Source organism: Ctenopharyngodon idella, chromosome 10 (assembly GCF_019924925.1).
Source record: "Ctenopharyngodon idella isolate HZGC_01 chromosome 10, HZGC01, whole genome shotgun sequence".
Taxonomy (NCBI): domain Eukaryota; kingdom Metazoa; phylum Chordata; class Actinopteri; order Cypriniformes; family Xenocyprididae; genus Ctenopharyngodon; species Ctenopharyngodon idella.
In genome coordinates, this window is record NC_067229.1 from 17151792 (window position 1) to 17174905 (window position 23114).

General features: G+C 37.5%; 2 protein-coding genes across 2 annotated transcripts in view; both read right to left on the reverse strand.

Moving 5' to 3' along the window:
• The window catches only part of smc3 (structural maintenance of chromosomes 3), a 31443-nt gene extending 19227 nt beyond the window's left edge, over window positions 1–12216 (reverse strand). Inside the window, exons 1-11 of the mRNA XM_051907828.1 lie at window positions 11991–12216; window positions 11383–11458; window positions 11213–11251; window positions 11026–11093; window positions 7722–7793; window positions 5768–5847; window positions 5599–5677; window positions 3823–3940; window positions 1578–1753; window positions 1348–1428; window positions 615–779 (exon numbers count right to left, since the gene is read on the reverse strand). Of these exons, the coding sequence (XP_051763788.1) occupies window positions 615–779; window positions 1348–1428; window positions 1578–1753; window positions 3823–3940; window positions 5599–5677; window positions 5768–5847; window positions 7722–7793; window positions 11026–11093; window positions 11213–11251; window positions 11383–11458; window positions 11991–12005 (969 nt within the window). The 5' untranslated portion in view covers window positions 12006–12216. The remainder of the gene's footprint in view (window positions 1–614; window positions 780–1347; window positions 1429–1577; window positions 1754–3822; window positions 3941–5598; window positions 5678–5767; window positions 5848–7721; window positions 7794–11025; window positions 11094–11212; window positions 11252–11382; window positions 11459–11990) is intronic.
• Window positions 12217–16302: 4086 nt separating this feature from the next.
• Window positions 16303–21242, reverse strand: dusp5 (dual specificity phosphatase 5). The gene is made up of 4 exons (XM_051910642.1): window positions 20691–21242; window positions 19650–19792; window positions 19058–19277; window positions 16303–17010 (listed from the first exon to the last, which is right to left on the reverse strand). Exons 1-4 carry the CDS (start codon window positions 21052–21054, stop codon window positions 16622–16624), a joined length of 1116 nt encoding a protein of 371 aa, XP_051766602.1. The 5' UTR covers window positions 21055–21242; the 3' UTR covers window positions 16303–16621.
• Between the last annotated feature and the right edge of the window lie 1872 nt (window positions 21243–23114).

The following is a 23114-nucleotide window of genomic DNA, read 5'->3' on the forward strand; positions in this document are numbered from 1 at the left end:
GTGTGAAATCTCACACCAGCATTGCAAGCGTGGCTAAGCACCCCCTAACTTTAGTGCATAGTGATTGGATATTTACTCATCTCAGCACGTAGATTCGCGGGCACACACAAACAGAGCCAATTCGGAGAGAAATAAAATGTACGGCGATTATTTAAATGCAAAACCGAAAAAAACATTCACAAGCGCGTACTGAACTGTGGGCGTCGTACCAAACAATTCAACATTATTTTGAGAACTGTAAGAATCTCTACTGAACACTGGAGTAATGATGCTGAAAATTCAGCTTTGACATCACAACAATAAATAAATACATTTTAACATATATTAAAATAGAAAACATTTATTTGAAACTAATAATTTCACAATATTTTTGATCAAATAAATGCAGCCTTGCACAAGGCACTTCTTTCAAAAACTTATAAAAATCTTACTGACTCCAAACATATGAAAGGTACCGTAAACTCAGTTTAAATGTATTTACCAAAAAGCAAATATTTCCAAACATTAAATTTTCTCTTTTCTAAGATAACACTTCTTCGAAATGTGTGTGTTAAGTGCATATGCGTGCCTGTAGCGCGTGCATGTGTTTGCGTGTGTGCGTCTGCTAGTCGTACCCTCTGTTCGCTGTTTCCTGCCAGCTCGTCCTGCAGGTCTTTGGCTTTGAGTTCCAGTTTGGTTCTCTGTTTGATCTGCTCCTGTCGCTCTGCGCTCAGCTGTTCTTTCTCCTCCTTCATGGCGGAGATTCGAGACTTCAGCTCCCTCACCACACGCTCCGTCTCCTACAGAGACACAGAGAGAGAAGTTAGATAAGATGACCTGATGTAAGCTGCTGTATGACGTGTGAAAGCAGTTTTCAGAGCACGTTTTAGTGAATCTTCACATTGCATTACTTTATTTTAAGTTAGTGGGGCAGACACACTGGAAGAAAAGTTAATGTGAAATCAAAATTGACCCCATTTACAATCAATGTTCCTGGTCTTATTGTGCTTGATTCATCAATACATGTTAATCTAAAGGAAAAAGGATGTTTCTTTTTGAATAATTCTTCCATGAAACATTTTTTGATGTGTGACTGCACAAGGAGGTAAAAATAAATTATAATCTACTAGACTTTTTGCATTTCCTAAAGAAAATGTGGCAAATTTCCATGCAAAACATTTCATCATGACGTTACACCGTGAAATAGAACGGGGAATCTGTTTACTGTCGGGAATTTGACACGCCACACGTATCGGGTGTAGACAGTGTTAGGCTGCTGAGGACAGTTGCCTGGACGATACCATGTAGTTGCAAAAAAAGAAACATGAATAAACATAAGTGATTAATGCACTGAGAAGCTCAGTTTACCTCCACTTTGTCTCGAGCATCTTGTTGCGCATCTCGCAGTTGTCTAGATTTGTCTCCACAGGTCTCTCTCTTACTGGACAACTAGAGGAGGGAATCACACCTTCTATAAATTACAACGTTAATCACACATCAGCAGCAAAGCATTATAGTGTGTTGAATACTAATTTATTTACTGTCACAACCGAATTAGACTCGAGACGGTGATAACAGATAAGAACAGGTGTGTGTACCTCGTCCAGTTTGGCCCGGGTCTCGTTGAGCTCCTGGTTGTAGATAGTGTACTCCAGAGCTCTCCTCATTTTGTCCCATTTCTGGTACTGTGCCAGTTCCTCTTTCTCATCCTCCAGAGTGTGCAGACGCTCCTCGATGTACTTCAGCAGCTCATTAATCTTCTCTCGCTTTCCCTCTGCACACACACAAGAAAGAACTGCACGTCACAAACCTTTGACTAAAAAAAAAAAAAAAAGCAAGAGTAAAGCATCTACTGCAGTGTTTGCTGCACTGCTTTAGTAAATAATTTAAAAAGATTTGGTTGCACAATACAATACAAACATAAAACATGCGATTTTCTAATAAATATTGCAATTTAAAATAAATTCCAGGTTTGCTGTGCTTGTTTGTAAACCGCACAATTTACTTAGAACTGTGTGATTACATATATATCAATATGGCTATAAAATTATTATTATTATTATTATTATTATTACTAAATAAAAATATAAACATTACTAAATCAAAACAGGAAATATTACTATTATAACAGTTCACTGTTAAAAAAAAAAAAATTTATATTACAATTGTAAAAATACAATACTATATTTATGGCTATCTTAATTTCTTCATGTTCGAATGTTAAACCATCTTTTAAACCAACTTTTATTTTGACAGACAACCACATGAAACCTTTAAATCCCCAGGTATACTTAATTTCCCTCCTTTCAAAGTTCACTCCTTGGCCATGAGAGTGAAAAGACGCTTTCGGCAAGTGTGCACTATCTAGTAGAGCTGCACGAATCTGGATAAATTCATACATCATACATTAGCTTTCTCGAGCACAACATGCAGAAGCAAGCACCTGGTTCTCCTAATTTCTTATACCAGCTACCAAAACACTTGCCGTCTCTGCCTATTTCTTCTATCCACACCCAGCGCCATTTATTTTTAAGTCCTTTATCAATTAGGACGCCCATGATGTCATGATGTCTCTGCTCCGGTATCTATACTTAGTAGGACTCGGTTGCAGCTGGAACTCAACCACACTTTTCCCAAGACCTGCCCCATTCTACTTCTGATTGGCTAGTAATGTTAGTTTGGTTGAGAGTGAAAGCTGTGTTCCTCTCATACCATTGGTAGGTGAACTCATGAACTCAAACGTCAGTGCTTCCCACACATAGACTTTACTTGGGGGTGCCGCCCAGGTATATTAATGGCTGCCCAAGTATATTTGGAGACACATTTATGCTTTTATTATTTTTATCCTCTATACTTTTGTATCCGCCCAAGATAATGAAACCATCCGCGATCGATTAATTAGTGGAAAATCTCCCCTCGCCCTACGTGTTTCGTACCTGCTCGTTACGTGTGCGTCAGAGCGGTTTACTCCCGCTAACATTCCCACGTGCGCTGCAGAGATGCGGTGGATATTTCACAGTGCGCTGCATGTTGCAAAGTCACAAGGCGGCGCTGTTGCGCTTTCTACAGGCTCGCACAACAGCGCTTCAGACTGCTTCAAAGTGATTCTCAATGAACGAAACGCGCAGATTTATGCCAAGCATAATTTACAATGCATAATACATAATATTAGTATGTAATTAAATGTAATAGTATGCTATGTAATAAATGCAATAAATGAAATAAATAAAAATACTGTTTATAAAAAAAATAAATAAATAAAAAAATAAATAAAAAAAAAACACACATTATTTGTTTGTCACATGTAGTATACCATTTTTGTGCCGTGGGTAATAGGAGGATTTTTCACCCGGCTACCACCGCAAGTATATTTCAAACCTGTGGTGGGAAGCACTGAACGTGATATCAAGATAGATTTTTTTTTTTTTTTTTTTTTTTTTTAAATGTAGCCAAACACAGCATGCCGGAGATCTGGCACAGTGCCGGAAAACTAAGCCCTGTGTGTGGTTGAAAAGACTGTTTGTGAAGCTGTTTCATACATGACAACTGCTCTCTCTGGGTCAGCGGCAGCGCCAACGCAGATCTGAATGTTCGCTGTGATCGTACTTGTCAAAGGTTTAATAGACACAGGAGAATCGTTGTCATTTAGGAATAAGATCGCATGGGTGTTTGAATCGAGATTGCAATCTTTTAACGATTAACCGTGCAGCTCTACAATTTCGTAAACTGCAAATATTTTGCCTTTTATTAAAATAAGCAGAGAAATACAGATTGGAAATGATAAATTGCATTTTCACTCTAATCATACATTTAAATAAAAAAAAACCTGAGTGAAGGATCTACCTGTTTCCTTCATGAGTGAGATACTCTCCTCCTTGCGCTCATCATAGACTCTGGTGCCTGCCACCTCTCTGAGCAGCTTCAGACGCTGAGAGTCCGGCGCTGTTGCCATCTGATTGATCTATTTTAATGTTTGAGACAATGAAATGGGCGTAACAAAGTGAGCAAATTCATTTAAGCTGGGAAAACACTTAAAGGATTAGTTCACTTTAAAATGAAAATTAGCCCAAGCTTTACTCATCCTCAAGCCATCCTAGGTGTATATGACTTTCTTCTTTCTGATGAACATTATCTGAGAAATATTAATAAATATCCTGATGCATCCGAGCTTTATAATGGAAGTGATAGGGATCAATGAGAATGAGCTGAAGAAAGTGCATCCATCCACATCCATCCATCATAAACGTACTCCACACGGCTCCGGGGGGTTAATAAAGGCCTTCCGAAGCGAAGCGATGCGTTTGTGTAAAAAAATATTCATATTTAAACAAGCTGAAGAAAATATCTAGCTTCCGCCAGACCGCCTTCCGTATTCAATGTACGAAGAAAGTTTAAATCTCTTGCAGTTCTCAAAGCTTACGCTATGTCCCACACCTTTCCCTTTCAACTTAAGGAAAAAGTGTAACTGACGTGACGCCAGTTTACACTTTCTTCGTAACTTCAGTACGGAAGGCGGTCTGGCGGAAGCTAGATCTTTTACTTCATAACTTGTTAAATATGGATATTTTTTACACAAACGCAAGGCTTCGCTTCAGAAGGCCTTTATTAACCCCCTGGAGCCGTGTGGAGCACATGTTTATGATGGACGGATGTAGATGGAAGCACTTTCTTCAGCTCATACTCATCGATCCCTCTCACTGACATTATAAAGCTCAGATGCGTCAGGATATTTATTAATATTTCTCAGATTATGTTCATCAGAAAGAAGAAAGTCATATACACCTAGGATGGCTTGAGGGTGAGTAAAGCTTGGGGTAATTTTCATTTCAAAGTGAACCAATCCTTTAACAACAGGCTGAAACATTCTAAGACTGAACTGAACACACTTACAGACTGTTTCCTTTGACTGGAGCAGACTTTTATCTTTGACAGTCAGAGAAGAGCACTGAACGTTTACGACAGAGTCAGACACAGCTACACAACACACTGAACGATTGGTGAGTCACAACGGGCGATAACTCAACTCTGCTCGAGATCTTGTACCAAAACAAACATGGATGACGTTATTTATCTGCAGTTCCATTTGCACAGAAAAAAAAAAAAAAATGAAAAAACGCGCAGGATACACTTGAGGCTCTGGTCGGAGAGACAACGTGGACTTTGCACTCTACACAGAGAATTAGAGGAGAGTAAACTTTGTTAAATTAAGCTATTTTTATGATCACCGGCATCAGTCGCAAATATTAAACGTGTTTGGATGACAGCACACTGCACCATTTTAAACACCGACTGAACGCAACTGGCTCTGACTCGGCGTGTTTGGGCATGATCAGTCGTAAGTATCAAATTACATTCGTAATCAGCCTCACAGTCATTAAGTGTGTCCCTGGCTTTAGAATGAGTAGCAACAGCATTAGCACCACTTCAATCCCAACAGCGACATTCTTGTTTGTAAACCACCATTAATGTTAATGAGAGATGTTGTTTGCTACAGTCCAAGAGGGCTGGAAAATAATGTTACAGCTGCATCTTAAGTAATAGCAAGCATTAAATAAAATCATGAATAACTGCAAAAACTCATCAAAAAATCTTTTGTCATGTCAAGAGAATCTAGCATACCTTTCCCTGCTTGACGATGTAGTAAGGGTTACTGCGGGAGAAACCAGCACTCTCCAACAGGTTCATCACGTCGTTCTTACTGAAACGCACAGAACACAATGCATTCAGCTACAGCTCTGATCATTAGCAGTCTTCTGCTTCTCTGATGTGTTCTGAGAAATAAACCTACGTGACCATCTTTTTGTCCAAGAAGTACTGGTCTTTCTTTGCTCCGATGACACGGCGCAGAGACACTTCCTCTTTATCGATCTGAGAGAAATGTGGTCATGTTATTCACCTGACTTTACTTCAATGCATTTCTCATCATTTAAGGCCCCAATATTCTTCAAGCAAAATCAAAGAACAAACTGGTGTGACATGTTCGCAGTTCGTAACAGTTTGCCAAAGCGAACTTTCCAGATAAGTTTGCTATGGCTATTAAACACCTTTGAACTACCACTGGTCCGATGCTCTACCTTCATTTCTTCTTTTCAGTTCGTCGAAGTAGAACGTCCACGAGTAAAAACATGAACACACTGGAGAGCCGCTTTATAGTAGTAATTGAAGTTGCAATTCTAATGGACTCTATGCACGATCACTTCTGCGTTTTGTCTCAGGCAGCTCAGTTACATTCGGCACAGCGCCGGAAGCTGCTTTCGCTATTGGTTAACTGTGGAGACAGCGCAGAAGAACATATTTTACACTCTGTGTTTAAAAGAGCTTCCCCTGATTACTGTGAACGATGTTAATGACATTGTGAGGTTGTCCGCTGTCACTCCAAAAAGCAAAGGAGAAGATTCAAATCAAATTATCGACACTTTGAGGTTGTGTATTCTCTTGCTATATCGCAATTTTTCATCATCTATTTTGTTTACGTATATAGTATTCCTTTTGACTGATGTGCTTGTTTATGCAACATATGATTTTTGGACTATGAATAATAACTATAATATTAAAAATTTCTCAGTTTCCAACAAGAATCAGGTGACAATGAGAGATAAGAAGAGGGTGATGTGTTTCAGGTCAGTGAGGAAGGCAAAAGCCACATAGTTTAAGGGTAGAAGAACACAAAATATTAGCTTAAGTTTGAATTAAAAGCTAATTTTATACAGCCGTTTTTACTGTACCAGACAGCACACTACTCAGTGTGCTGTCTGGTACAGTGCAGCTTCAGTGAAGTTCCTCATGTTCATTGCTGTACTGAAAGAGAACTGAGCTGGCACAAACCTAGAACAATGGTAAGTTTAAGCGAACTATCAAATCCTTTTAAAATAATATAAATAAACTTAATTAATTAATTAATGGATTAGGTAATAAATGTATACATGCTTTTAGTTCAAATTATTTTTATAAATGTCAGAAAGATTATAGATGAGACAGAACACAACCTATGCTCTGTATGATATATATGGGATTTCTGGATGAACGGTGAGTAAGCATTTCTGTGAACACCAGTCATTATTCAGAAAAATTTGACTGCTGAATATACCTGCTATAATCAGTATTCATCAAAATTGTACTTTACATAAACTCCACATTTTTACTTAACTCAATATATGAAATACCTACTGTATGAGGTCAGGTATAACAAATAGTCAATACCAGTGTCAGTGTCAAAAATTAACTTTTTAAATTTTATTATTACAGAGCAGTATTTGCCTGGAATTGATTTTAAGGGGCATTTAAGAGTATTCTACTGGAAATATGCAAGCAGCATTTGTGCATAGAGCCCATTGAAAGCGACACTGACACCGTTTTTTTATGTTTAATACTGTAAAGTTGCTTGCTCTTAAACAATCTATTGTATAAATTGCTGCTTTAATAAATGTGACGTGACTTTAATGGAGTGCCGAATTGCAGAGCTCATGCAAACATATCCACTTTGCTATGATCAGATGCTTTCTTAACTGCTGTTTGTTTTCTCACCGCTGTCATTTTTGTTGTCTGTATTTTTTTTTTAAAGCAAAGTACATCACATATTTACAGATTAATTTAAACTTGCTCTCAACAGTGTGGGTGGCATCAGGATGTTCGCTAACAGTACACCGCTGCAAACATATTTTGAACTTCTTTTTACCTGTAATCAAAAAACGAAAAAGAACTTTGCCATTAGTATATCGGGGCCTTTAGGATAAATTTCTTACCGGCAGCCTGTTGTCAGAGTTGTCGAATATAATTTCCACAAAGGCTGAAATGACTCGAGGACCAGTGCCTTCCTAAAAATTACATGAAAGTACATGGTTTAGCATGGTTAGTGAAAATTATTTAATGTATTAAATTTATAAAAAAAAAAAAAAAAAAACAAAACAAAAAAAAACAGTAATCAATAAAATAATCAATTATCATTAGGGGTGTAATGATACACATCACGATTCGATACAAATCACGATACTGAACTCACAATACTATCGCAATATTTTAAACCAAAATAAAGAAGAGTTTTTTTTTTATTATTATTACTTTATTATTATTAAAATAACATTTTTATTATTTTATCAGGACCCACAAGAACCGTGGTAAAGTGGTACCTGAGTTGTGACTGCCTGTCTGAGTTTTGTCGACACTCAACAGCCGGAGACGGCACAAAATTTGACGGAGGCGGCCGCCTCGTAATTCTCTATTCAGGAAAAACCCTGTGTATCTGTAACAATCTCAAGCCTATGGGTTTTAGTCGTAGTTATCACTGAACAAATATGGCTTGTATAACTGATAACATAACATTTTTTTATTATGATTATAACATGTATTTAAATATCTTCTAACTGTCGGAGCTGATAGCCTCGTATAGGCAATGCTTTGAGGTGTAATGCGGTTGTGCTTCGGGGGACCCGAATTCGAGTCACAGCTCGGGGACCTTTCATGATTAAAAAAACTCTAATTAAAACAGAATAAATAAATGTTAATAAATGTTAAATAAGAGAAAAAAAAAAAAAATACTACACATACAAATGCTAATCTGAACAAATTATAAAGAATATACCTGCATAAATGCCTTCCCAGAGAGAGAGACAGAGAAATATGTAGCCTATCATGTCATACAAAGTTTAAAACATTTAAATAGACATAAGTAGTAGAAAATGTATATTTATCTTAGTTGATTATTAGACAGAGAGCTGGTCTGGTTTCTGAGAGACGCGCAGGGACGGATTTTTGATTTGCAATCTTGCTGTGCTTATTCCATTCATTCGTGTATCATATCGTACAAGGTTTAAATCATTTAAATATACATATCAAATAGTAGAACATGTGTATGATGTAGTATTTTAGATGATTTACTCTTGCCAAGTTCAGCAACAGCAACGCAGCTATTTGATTTCATTTCACTCATTCACTTCACACACACACACATTATTGCGTAGTGATTTTAGAGGTTTATGTATCGTGCTATCCCCTGGCTCACCTGTTATCCAGCAAACACGTGGACTGACTGTGTCAGCCTCAACCAAATATTAGAATTATTCGTTATTCATTTTGTGGCCATTATCCGTGCCTTTCCGAATAAGGTATTCAGCTTCAGGCACACCCCTTGTAGTAATGTCACTGAAGCTCCATAAACTTTCATTTTTTTCCTCACGAAGTACTCAGGCTTTCAATGTGGGCTCTTTATTTTACTTTATAAAGTTTTAAATCAGGACACTTGTCTTACACAAATGCATCGATTCGCTTCATAAGGCCTTTATTAATCCCCGAAGTCACATGGAGTACGTTTTATGATCGATGGATGCACTTTTATGGACTTCAAAAACTCATCCTCCAATCTCTCCCATTATAAAGCTTGAATGAGCCAGGATATTTTTAATCTAACTCTGATTGTGTTCGTCTGAAAGAAGAAAGACATATACACCTATGATGGCTTGAGGGGGAGTAAATTATGGGGTAATTTTCATTTTTGGGTGAACTAACCATCCAATGCACTAAACATAAAAATAAACCATATAAAATGCTTTTAATAATCATTCTACTAAAACTAAATGTGATATGATTTAAATGATATTTGCGCTTTCATTTTGAGGAGTGCCGTTCCAGCAGATGGTCAATGCAATCACAGTTCTAATCAAGAAAGCGTGTCAAAATGACTATTCCCAAAATGTAAATGGTTAGTTCATCCAAAAATTTAAATTCTGCATTTACTCACTCTTGTTGTTTTTACGTGTCACGCAAGCATTTGAACGTCCGTGTTTACTACAGTATGCGTGTCGTTGTAAATATGTTCATCATATAAAGCCATCGTGTCTCTTCAGAAGACTTGGATTTGGATTAGACCACCCAATTGATTATTTTTACGATGCCTTTATGACCTTTTTTTTGGATCTTTTAAGTTTTAGAGGAATGGACTTTAAATGGAGAGACAGAAATCTCTCAGGTATCATAAAAAAAAAAAAAAAAAAAAAAAAAAAAATCATCATTTGTGTTTGGAAGTTGAACGAAAATCATATAGTTTTGAAACGACATGAGGGTGAGTACATGATGACAGAATTTACATTTTTGGGTGAATTATACCTTATGAATACAGTAAGCTGAGTTTTGGATAAAACTAACTTTCTATCGAATCATATCATTTACATCAACAATACATATTGTCATATTTTTATATCGCAATATAATAGGATGACCACCTGGCTATTGATCTGTTGCAGGACACTAGATGTGATTTTGCAGGACAATGCGGGACACGTGAGACAGATAAATTTACAACTATTTACGCTATGTAAATATTGATTTACATTTGTTGGTAAATTTGACATATGCGCTGATTAATGTTTCGGCCGGTGGGTGCCCACTGCCCACACTATAGAAGAAAGTTGTGTCTGAACGTCACAATTTTTTATTGGTTAAAACGAATGGAGAATATCTCGTTTTTCCGTAGGTGCTCTACCATTTCCATGGGTGGCGCTTGAATGCCGCCGTTCGTTGGAAATATTTAACATCAGGATGGATGAGTATGCTTTAAATCATCAATTTGGGCAGCTTTGAGCAGCTCTTTAGGTTCTTATCCAGTACGTGAGATGAAATCCTTGCTGGTGTAGCTGTGTTTACTGACTTTGATAAGGGCCGCTCTTATTCCTTTGCACTGTCCACGCAGCTGTCATCGGCGAGAAAACCTCTCTCTATGATTGCGTTGGTTGGTTATTTTCACAGCTAGAATATGACGGCTGCACAAATTGACTTTTTAAATGCCAGGCACAGTTTTTATTATATTTCTTACTGTGGGATTGTAATTTCAGGAATGAAAAAAAAAAAAAATTGACAGACATAAATGAAATGCGGGACACTACTTAAGTCTTGCGGGCACAGTGGACAAGGCTCCCAATTTCGGGACTGTCCCGCCAAAATGCGGGACGGGTGGTCACCCTACAATATAATGATACGTCGTAACACCCCTAATTATCACACATAGGTGTTTTTATGAGTTTTTAAATTATTGAAACAAAACATAATATTACTCACGTGAAGCAGAGCCAGACGTTGCTCTGGTCGAAGATGACTGAACTCATCACTAAGCACAAACTGTATGGCTGATGGCGAAAAAAATGACAAATGCTCATTACAAACTATTTACCAGTGTTTTGATGCATTAAATTACTTTAAAAAATTTAAAATAAAATTTAAAAAAAAAAAAATTACTTTTACTTACCATAAAAGAAGTTACTCTTTCCCGATCCATTTCTTCCCACTGTGAAAAATTAATCAAATTTTATAAAAAAAAGAAAAAAAAGATACAATTTAAAACAGATTAACTCATCCTATATTTTACTGAGCTTTTAGAAAATGATTTTAATATTTTAGCAATGATGAAAATCATACCTATGACATTGTGTTTGGAGCTGAAGGGGTCAACCACAGTCTGATCTCTGTAGCTGCGAAACCCCTGAATAATAACCTGAAAGACATATTTCACAAAATATTATATTAAATTTAAGTCAACATAGTGTTATAGTAATACAACCCATTAGAATAATTTACATCCAAATATGCTTAAAGTAAAGCCTGCCCTCAAATAAGAGTGGAATCTAAACAAACAGAGATATGTTTGTGTACAACAGCACTTACATAATACGTTATGGAGTACAAGTATTTACATAAGAAATAGCTCCATCTTTTAGCTTTCTGCTCACATCTGACGGGCAGCAGCAAATAAAAGTTAATTTTCAATATGAGATGTTTAATATAAATATGGCATAATATATTTTATTGCAATGTTTGGGGGTTTTGACAGCTAATGCTAAAGCTAATGCTAACTTCATTGAAGGCCATGCACTCGGCAAAACTTACAACCCTACATGCTCAAAATTAGGAAAATGTATTTTTATGCAAATTTGACATTTAGAAATGTAAATAAGTAGCTTAATAGCATGATTCAACATATTTCATAATTTTACACGCAGCGCGTGAGTCGCATCTCAGTCACTTACCTGTTTAATGTACATGGCGGTTTATGAGTCGGTTTATGCACACAACTCTCCTCAGAAACCCGCAGAACAAAGCTGAATTAAACACCCTCCTCCTCAGAGAGAAGAAGGGCTTGAGTGAAGATAAATATTTCTACACACTGGATAAATTTGTCCGATATTTACTCTTCTGTACGATCAAATTTTATTTTCCCTCCCCTCACAAATGAGACATAATAATCAAAATGGCGATAGAGGCGGGACGAACGGACGAGTCTACTTGACTTTTTAGGGGAACTGTAAATTGTCGTGTAAAAACAAATGTTTAAAGGAACAAAAAATCTGTCGCACGGACTTGAAATAATAAAAACAAATTAATTATATTTGTAATAGTTGAATATTTAATTAACTCCTTGCTTTACGTTGGTTTTATATCTATTTCATCTGTAGCGCTACCTCTATTTCTTGAAAGTTAGTTTAGTCCATCGAGGTAGAGATTGGGCGCCAAGACAGCTGCTTTTGAGTGGAGCATGTCATGATCAATACCAATGATCATTGAACTGCTTTTCATTTTTTTTTTAAGTAATTTTTTCTTTTCTTTTTCATTTAATTTAATTTAATTTATTTCACCTAGAGAAAAGTATGGGACATAAGAATACATAAGAAACTAGGCTAATCATCATGCTTGGTAAATCGTAATTATGACATAAGTCATAAATATGATATAAAAAGTCGAAATTATAAAATTCAGAGTCAAAATTATGTCACACTAAGTTGAAATTATGACATTAAAAAGTCAGAATTATGACATTTTGAATGATAATATGAGATGAAAAGTCGAAAATATGACAAAAGTCGAAATTATGATTTAAAATGTCAAATTATGAGAAAAAGTCAAAAGTATGACAAACTCATAATTATGACATACATAGAATTCATAATTTCAACTTTTATCTCATAATTTCTGTTTATTAATTTCATAATTATGATCTGATCAGTATAAATTCGACTTTTTATCTCATTTATGACATTGTCATAATAACAGTATGTCATAATTATGACTTTTAACCAAAGCATGATTTTTCTTCCCTATGTGGCGAAAATGGCCTTCCATAAGGAAAAGTAAAATATATATTTGCACATGAGTGTATATGCATATGGAAATAATTCAGCATCTTTCTTTCAAACCTATCCTGCATAACTGAACTGCTGCTCTATATGAAAATAAAGAAATTTATTCTGGATTACTACACTGTTATCCATAAATTATAAAATGTGAGCATTATTTTATAATACACACCTGATCCCCATGAAATTAGCATTAGCCTACACTGCTTCTCATCTGGATTCCTTCAGATTAGGTGAACAGCAAGTGCTCTTTGTGTGTCTGCGTGTGGAACTTTCATGAAGCCCAACAAAAGTATTTTTATTTTATTTTTTCCAAATAATGGGTGAGTAATTGCTCTATTATTTTAATATTGCATCACAAAAGCCTTTATTGAAAATGAGTTTTGTTGAGGAATATGTTTATAATGCACTTTCAAAGAGTTTTGTGTGTCATGACTTCTTATGTGCGTAATCTGCAAGTGTGCGTCCTAAACTTGCACTGAAATAGCACTGTGTGGTGTAAAAAGGGCTTATGTTCCACTAAAGGTATATAAATTGGGTTTAAGTCAGGGCTCTGGCTGGGCCATTCAAGAACAGTCACAGAGTTGTTGTGAAGCCACTCCTTTCTATATTATAGCTGTGTGCTTAGGGTCATTGTCTTATTGGAAGGTAAACCTTCGGCCCAGTCTGAGGTCCTGAGCACTCTGGAGAAGGTTTTCGTCCAGGATATCCCTGTACTTGGCTGCATTCATCTTTCCCTCGATTGCAACCAGTCGTCCTGTCCCTGCAGCTGAAAAACACCCCCACAGCATGATGCTGCCACCACCATGCTTCACTGTTGGGACTGTATTGGACAGGTGATGAGCAGTGCCTGGTTTTCTCCACACATACCGCTTAGAATTAAGGCCAAAAAGTTCTATCTTGGTCTCATCAGACCAGAGAATCTTATTTCTCACCATCTTTAGCAAACTCCATGCAGGCTTTCATGTGTCTTGCACTGAGGAGAGGCTTCCGTCGGGCCACTCTGCCATAAAGCCCCGACTGGTGGAGGGCTGCAGTGATGGTTGACTTTCTACAACTTTCTCCCATCTCCCGACTGCATCTCTGGAGCTCAGCCACAGTGATCTTTAGGTTCTTCTTTACCTCTCTCACCAAGGCTCTTCTCCCCCGATAGCTCAGTTTGGCCGGACGGCCAGCTCTAGGAAGGGTTCTGGTCGTCCCAAACGTCTTCCATTTAAGGATTATGGAGGCCACTGTGCTCTTAGGAACCTTAAGTGCAGCAGAAATGTTTTTGTAACCTTGGCCAGATCTGTGCCTTGCCACAATTCTGTCTCTGAGCTCTTCAGGCAGTTCCTTTGACCTCATGATTCTCATTTGCTCTGACATGCACTGTGAGCTGTAAGGTCTTATATAGACAGGTGTGTGGCTTTCCATGTGTAAGTCCAATCAGTATAATCAAACACAGCTGGACTCAAATGAAGGCGTAGAACCATCTCAAGGATGATCAGAAGAAATGGACAGCACATGAGTTAAATATATGAGTGTCACAGCAAATATATATATATTTTTTTTTTTTTTTTGTTAACAACTGTTTAGTGAGGTTTTTTTTTTTTTTATAGGCCAAAAAATCCAAGAATACAAAGCAAAAAGCGACTATGCAAATCTAGAACCCACCCTAAACCATCCCACATCCCCTTCAAGAATATAGAAATAAAATACAACACAACTAAAGGTATATTTTAGTGTATATATACTGCTGCAGTATTTGACACAGCAGAGGTCACTGTTGTATCTTTTTTACTTTGGCCTAAAACTACTTATATATAAATATATATATACTTATACATACTATAACTACTATATATAACTACTTATATATACATAAATACCCCTTTTCCACCAAGGCAGTTGGATTGCTGGTTCAGAGCCAGAGCCTAGTTTCAAATCATTTGTCTTTTGACACCCAAAGCACCAGCTTTTAACCAGTGAAAGTGATTCGTGGTAGCACCAAAACATTGCTGGTTTAGAAGAACCACTTGCGTCAGGGGCTGGGGGCAGGGTTACCGTGACCAACAAGACGAACAGAAACTTGTGACCGCCATTTTTGAAATGGCAGCTAATCGAGCTAATAGCAGCTCAATTGTAATCTCCATCTATACAAATAACGGCAAGATGCACGAACACATTGGATTCACAGTTTGGATGCCGAAATAGGTTTGCAAAGCAATGACATCAATAGTAACGTAACGTCCTCCATTGTTGATGGTGTGTTTGGCACTATAGTGCTAGCGTTGCTGGGAAAGATAAGACGTATACAGTGATGTAAGACCTGGCTCTGTGGTGGCTCTCTAGCCTGTGGAAAGGCAAACCAGTTCTTAGGCTGGCCACACACTTGAAGATTTTAAGCCTGATTTGCAACCCCCAACAATCTGGGGGGTCTGACCCAATTTGAGGCTTCTCCCAACCAACTTTTTGTCCAAAAAATCTGCAATTGTGTGGTGTCATTACAATTATTTTACTGCTCCTGATCACGTCGGAGCCTGCACGATCCCAAATCGTAAATATCAAACATGTTTCTATAGCTTCTATAGCTGACACAAACATGCCACGAAAGTGGAGTATTGAGAAAGAATATCACCCATATTTTTTTAAATCCTTTGTTTTTCTTCCCGTAAAACAAAACTCACGCCAGGAGAACTAGTTGACTACGCCAATCGTCCTCCATTTGTTTTTCTTCTCAAGTCACGTTTGATCTCGCAAGTCTCCGTGAGATCTTGTCTCACTGTGAAAATGTTACTACAATCGACAGGTGTGTGGACTCGCGGTCCGGACAAATCTTCTAGTGTGTGCATTTGGAGGATTATAATGCTAAAAATTGATTGAAACTGCCTTTATGTATGTGGTCTCCCCCAGTTTTAAAATCAGTTAAGTTTTGAAAATCGTCTAGTGTGTGGCCAGCCTTAGAAGCCTCGCAAAGTCGAACCAACCCCCAACCACCAGCATGAACCAGACGTACCCGATTAATTCTGGTGGAAAAGGGCTATTATAGGCCTATCTGTCAATGACAATGGCATCGGGTGGTTTATTGTCCCTTTTGTGACAAAAGTGTTGACTTTCTGCACTGGTTTTGGGGGAATATCTGCAAAATGTGTTTAAAACGTGTAAAAGATTTATGTTGTTAAATATGTAAATCAAACCTACTGATAGTAAACTGACACCATGAACAAAATTTACACTGTAAAAATTTTTATTAACAGATCCACAATTCATAAAAAAGAAACTGTTTAAAAAAAATAATTTAATTTGCCCAGCTAGGCGCTGTTGATATAGGCAGAACATCATCGAGCTAAGGCAAGTATTGCAGTGTAATCATTGTGCAGTGGTTTTCTCTAAGGCAAACAAAATCAAAAAGCAAACACTGTCTTCCATTTTTTTTTTTTTTTAAATATGAAAACATTTTTATTCCCTGTGATAGTCCATTGCTTTGTTCTGTTCGCCCGTCCTTTATTTTTCAAGTACACTGAGACTGCAGTGAGTCGGCAGCCCTTTTAAGGCAGCGCAGTTATTGGACTCAGTTTGAACTGGTGAACCGATGGTTGGATGGGCGTCAGGAAGGAGGTAGGGAAGGTGAAAACCGAAGATTTGAAGTTCTCGGTTTTGAGTGTGAAGTCACCACTAAAGAAGGTGGGTGTCTCCTGAGTGGCAGGAGTAACAGACGGAGGTGTGGAAGAAACCACCTCCGACTCGAACTGCAGTAGTTGACCCATGAAGCTAAAATTGGGTGAGATGATGGCACGCCGCTGTCTGATGACGTCAAAAGCCTGCTCCAGCTGCAGCCGTTGGGTTTTCATGATATATGCCATGCAGATGGTGGGAGAACGAGAGATTCCAGCCTCGCAGTGGACCAGCACTTTACCTCCCTCTTCTTTCACACGTTCTGTGGAGAGAAAAGAAAAAGAATTCATTACAAAAGCTCTTGAAATAACAGAATGTGAGTCACTAAAAATACTGGCTGTCTTTTTTAAATCAAGCTTCAAGTCAGACTTTATTTATAAAGTCAGAAGAGCTTATGGGAAAAAAAGAAAGGAATATAAATAAAAATAGCTCCACCAAATTAAATAATAAGAGCAATAATAGCAATTAAATAATAATACCAATTACTGTTTTCAAACAAGTTTCCCAAATCAAGCCCCTCATCTGCCATTGGTTACTCAAACAAATAGCCACGCCCCAAACTTATGCCATTGGTTGAGCCAGTGTTGCTATGGGCTGGTCAGAATGCTCAAAAAAACAAAGCAATGTTTTGAAAACGCCAAGAACAAAAAATGTTCAGACTTTTGGGGAAATCATCCTACGAATGGCACAGTTTTCAGGGTTATCTTCTGATATACTCTGTCCATTATCGCTTGGCTCATTCATTTCCTCCCTGGCTCTTTTTTATCATAATGTCATATCAATTTCATTTCCACCCTGAAGGTTCTGTGTCTTATTCATAAATCCAAATATTCACACACTCACACCATTATGGAAAGCTTAGATTGCTTATTGCTTTCTAATTTAATACAGCTAAGCAGATTCCAGACTTATCTCTCTCAATGATACACACACACGGGGAGTGCTGCGCATGTTATGCGAGATCCCTCACTGCTGGCCTCTTTAAAACAAAACCTGCTGGTGTGAATCACGCCTGAAGCCCATCTGGAGCAGAGCGGGGCCGAGCTGTGGGCGTCATAATGACTATCACACTCGCTAATGCGCCTAAATATTACCACACACTCATTAGCCGACGCTTTCGATGGATTATTCTTTCATTTTACTGTTATAGCTTTCCTGCGAGAGACCAAATTATCTCATGGTCTCTTAAGTATTATTGTCTATATTCAGGTAAATGTAAAATAAATTTTGCTATATTCGGAAATGTGGGACACATAAGTCAGTGTTCTTGAATGACAGGATGATATGGTTAAAGCCCCACCGGAGGAACTGAAATATGAATACAGGTCACACAGGGAGCTTTATTTTAGGACAATTAAGATATTTTGTATTGTGTCCAATATTTCACTCATTAATGTAATGCATTCCGACAATTGATTCTTATAAGTTTTTGCATTGCTGTAATACAGTATGCAGTAAAAAAAATACTGTAATACAATTATTGTTTATTCAGATTAGCATAAATCAAAGGCATTATCATTATTATTATGCATATATATTACTATAAGTGTCCTTTTTTTTAATTCAGGTGCCCTCATAATCTTTAATCAAAATCACTTCCCCTTGCATTGCCATCTTTTCTCTGATGATGTGTTTACTGGCGCGAGGGCGGGGCAACCTGTCACTCACATGAGATCCACCAATAGCAAACCACAACTATCCAATCAATTACTGATAGACAAAATCAAGTCCAGCCCTACATTTTTTCTTGTTAGAGAAGCCATTTCACTCGTATCACAATAAGGAAGAAAAGACTATCGCAAATTCTATTTAATTTCGACTTTAAACACTGTCAAATCATTGTGTAAACACATTTACCTGATAATCCTTTCATATATGCCACACACACCTAACACCACTAATCATCGACTCATCCACTGACACAGTGGCCACGCCTATGATACTTAAGATCTTGGAGTGTAACCCGTGACTCACAGTAACATGTCCTTTTTATCTGTAAATGTTTCGTTTGTTTCTGCAGGAGTTGCTATTAAGTTGCTATTCCCAGAATACAAGTAACATTGAATTTGTAGGTGTAAGTAAAGGTGCAGTCCGGTCGGATTATGGAAATTATGTGTTAGTCAGGCAAAGGAAGTCTTATTTTTAAATGACCTGAAATAAGCTGCCCTATCTATAGGACAGCGCTGAGTTCTGGGAAGGGTTTTAGCCATACGTGTGAAGTTTACATAACATTAAAGATGTTGACATTTTATATATATATATATATAAAATTAAACAATATATATTCATAGAACATACACAATATTTACCAATAAAATCTATGGCTTCCTGGAAGTGCGAGCTGATGTCTGCTGTGTGACTGTCCTCCACGGGGATCCATTTGTAGTCAAACTGTCCTTTGGCTGGCCGAGAGTCCCTGCGTGAGACATTCAGCAGCGCTGTTATGCAGAGGTCACTGAGATAGTCCTGTCTACAGGCGTGATAGGCACTGCCCAGGTACAGGAAAGGCAAGATCTCCACCGGCCGTCCCTGAAGAATGACAATAATAATACACAGATATCAGAACCGAAACTCTCAGGGAAGACAGACTGACCAACAGGTGGTGTACAGGCACTGTTTGAATAGCATGACCAAAGGTCAGACATAAAAGGACCTCTTGGTCCGCTGGGTGTCTTTGAGCGCTTTTAAGGGGGACTCTTGTGTAGATGGATGGTTGTCAACAGCCATATTAGCCTCACATATATTATACAGAGAATTATCATTGACCACATGGCCTGTTCTCTTCATTTTGACTCATATTTGAGGGGGAGCTGTTGCAGAAACCCCCACAGTTAAGGGGAAGTGGTTTCGGTGGAAGTGGGTTAAAATGAGGAAACAACAGCTTGCTTTCTTCTCTCTTACCTGATCATAGTCGGGTTTGTGGTGAGAACCCAATTTGTCACAGTGACTGCTGACGACTCTTTCACTTTTGTCTTCACTCAGGTCCACAGACTTGGTTTCAGTGCAAAGCTCGGGGTAATGGGAATGGAAGTTCTCAAAGCCTCCTGCAATGAGAAATGTGGTGTTATTATGAGTTGTCTTTTAAATCAAGGATTGTTGAGTCGTTCGCCTTATCAAGAGCTTCACGTGTAGCAGTTCAATCTGATCAGAGTGTGAGGCAAAAAGCAAATCCCACCAACAGAGGGAGAGCGTTCATGAGCTCTTTTCTTTCATCAAAATATCCTCGTTTAAACTGCACGTTTATAAGCCAATTTGAATAATACATTTGAATGCATATCATTGGAAGGAGTAATAATAATATGGTATGGTATAGCTATAAATATTACTGTGTTGATTCTCATTCTTCCCTCTCTGACTCATCCGTCCTTTGACGCACATCGAGAATTTATCTCTTGAAAACCAGACAAAAGCATGATCTGCTCTGTCAAACTAAATAAAACTATTAATTCAACAGCATAAAAGTGAATGTTAAACTTCAATGTAAATTTATAAGTGTTATATAGGCCTATATAATAAAAATGTGTCATTTAAATTTCAGTTCACATTCACTTTCATTATTATTTATTATTATATATAATATTATAAATTTATAGGTAATTATTTAGCTAGCTACTTTTATAATGTCACGATAAAAGTTTAATTTAAAGAAATTGCATTTTATAATTTATATACACACACATATATATATATATATATATATATATAAAATCACCCAAAATGTATATATTAGTTCCATTATTAAAATGTAATTCTTTCGTATAATTCTTTCCGTGCAATCCAGAGCATTTTTAAGAATTATAAAATATTTTTTATTAGGCTAATTGGTTTGCCTTGTCCTGACATCGTCAGTCTAAATGTAGGATATACATACAAATTAAATGAGAGCTTAACATATTTTTGAACACTGAAAACTTTAAACAAAACAGTCGAACGATCACTAACCTTTTAGGAAGCAGATGCTCGCGCTACTCGCCAAGTGTGACAAAGTATTAATGACTATTTGAGCAATACTGTCTTTTTTCAGTTTTTGTAAATGAGGTGTGCGGTCATCCAGAGCCACGACCGCGGAGATGCTGCCCTCCCGGAGCCGAAACAAAGCTTTCTCGTCCGGAATGACGAACTGTAGAGGTACCGGACCTCCGCGGGACCTCCGGACCACCACTGAATTCAAGTTCACATTAACGGAGCCTCTGATGCTAGAGCTGGAGAAGGAGAAGTACGGTCTACAGTCCACAATAAGACAACTTCCACACTCCTTCCGTATGATCTTCCTCAGGCGTCGGCAGTCAATACTAGAGACCTTCATGTTGAAGCGATAAAGTGAAATGTGGAGGACTGCTGTTATTAGTAATGTGGATGTTTCAGGGGTGTAGGTTGCCTACTAAACCCTGTGTACTGTGCCTGAGTCTACATTTCCTCCAAGGGGATTCCGTCGGATCGGTTTTATATGAATGAAACCTCCGGCGTTTGACGTCACGAACCATATATGGACACACCGACACGAGAGCGCGCCTACACTGTTGACTAAACCCGCCCTTGAAAGTGTGATGGAAGCGAATTCTGAACATTTAAATCATCAGTTCATAACGGCATTGCACATTCTGTGTCATTTTCTTGTAATCCCAATCCTCTTTCATATAAATAACCTTGAAAATATTTAAAAGATGCTATGTGGACTTATGTCAAGTCACCTTTATTTATATAGCGCTTTTTACAATGTAGATTGTGTCAAAGCAGCTTTACATTGATAACTGGTACATTGTTTGGCTGCACAGCATCTCTTAAAGAATAGTGTCAATGCAGGCAGATCAAAAGCACTGTTGAATATCAAATGTCAAGTCAAGTATGCGCCAATTCACACCAAGACCTGTTCACACCAACGAATGATAGCTTTTTAAAACAAGATGGATTCTAATAAGCTGTCATTGTTTTTATAGTTCATTAGCTGGGAATTAATCGTTCTGAAAGTGATTCCACCGATATCTTCTTCTGTTGTGGTGGTGTGGACTTCCCTATTCTCATAGAATTAGAACCATTTTTGGTGTGAATCGCCCTTATATTAGCATACACGTTCTGTTTATTCAAAGCACGCGCTGCAGTTTTGTCTTCTGCCGCTTTGAATGCTCAGCTTTTTAAAGCAGAATGTTTTCTGATTGGATGTCAATGTTTTTGTCGTTCATCAGCTGGAAAAAATCGTTCTAATCATTCTTCTGTGTCGTTATCGTTATAGTTGTGGTGTGGACTTTCCTATTCTCATTGGAACGATTATTAAAATTTTAGAGTTATCGATATAGTTATAGTCCTTTTTAGGCCTTTATTGGTTGCATTGGTATTTGACCTCTACCAGTTTGTGTGTAGGCCTATATACTAAATTAAGTATCAAAACAGACGTCAAAGCAGCAAATAACATTTTCTTGGCTGGTGAATGGCAAGTTACACGTAATAAACTTCTGCTTCACTCTATCCACCTGTCCTATATCCGTTCTTCATAATCCCACAACCACTAATGCGATTATACGTCACCTCCGTCACCAGCAAAGGAAATATACAACAGACCTTTGTTTTCATTCACTGTGTACATGTACACTGCATTAGATTACCCAACATAATCAAAATATTTTCTTATTAGCTTATGAGTAATGCTTTTCACTGTTACGAAGGCCCAACATTTCCCAGAATGCATCCCACAGCGAGGAGAGTGAGGGAGAAAGTGAGTGTGTATGTGTGTTTGTGTGTGACAGGAAGAGCAGGCAGTTGGAGGATTACTGTGGCAGGCCGTCACCCATATGGCCCTGTGTAATCTCTCGGCTGATGACATCACAGTGTGTTGGGGTAACACACGGCCCGCTCTCCCTCACACTCGAAAACGAATGGCAAAATAAAGACTGGAAGGCGAAAATCAGGAGTAACTGTGTAACTGTATGATACAATGTGTGTGAGGAGCATCAACTGAGTCTGAATTACCTGTAACAGGATTTTCTGTGTTTTATTACTATATATATATATATATATATATATATATATTTAGTTGTAATATGTATTTCAGTTTTAGTCATTTTAGTAGGCTACTTTAACTTTTTTTCAGTTAGTTGCCAAAGCAACATTTCGTTTGGCATCAAATATTTTTATTTCATTTCAGCTTCATTTCAATTAACAAAAACATAATCATTAATAGTTTTAATAGTTTTTGTTAATACTAACAACACTATGGAAGCCCATTTCTGCAACATAAGAAAAAACTAAAAAACATACTAAGTCATAATTATGAGATTTAAAAAAAATCAAAATTATGTTAGTCATCATTTTTACTCTCATAGTACATAAAATGAAAAAATTATGACAAAGTTGAAATTATGACACACTAAA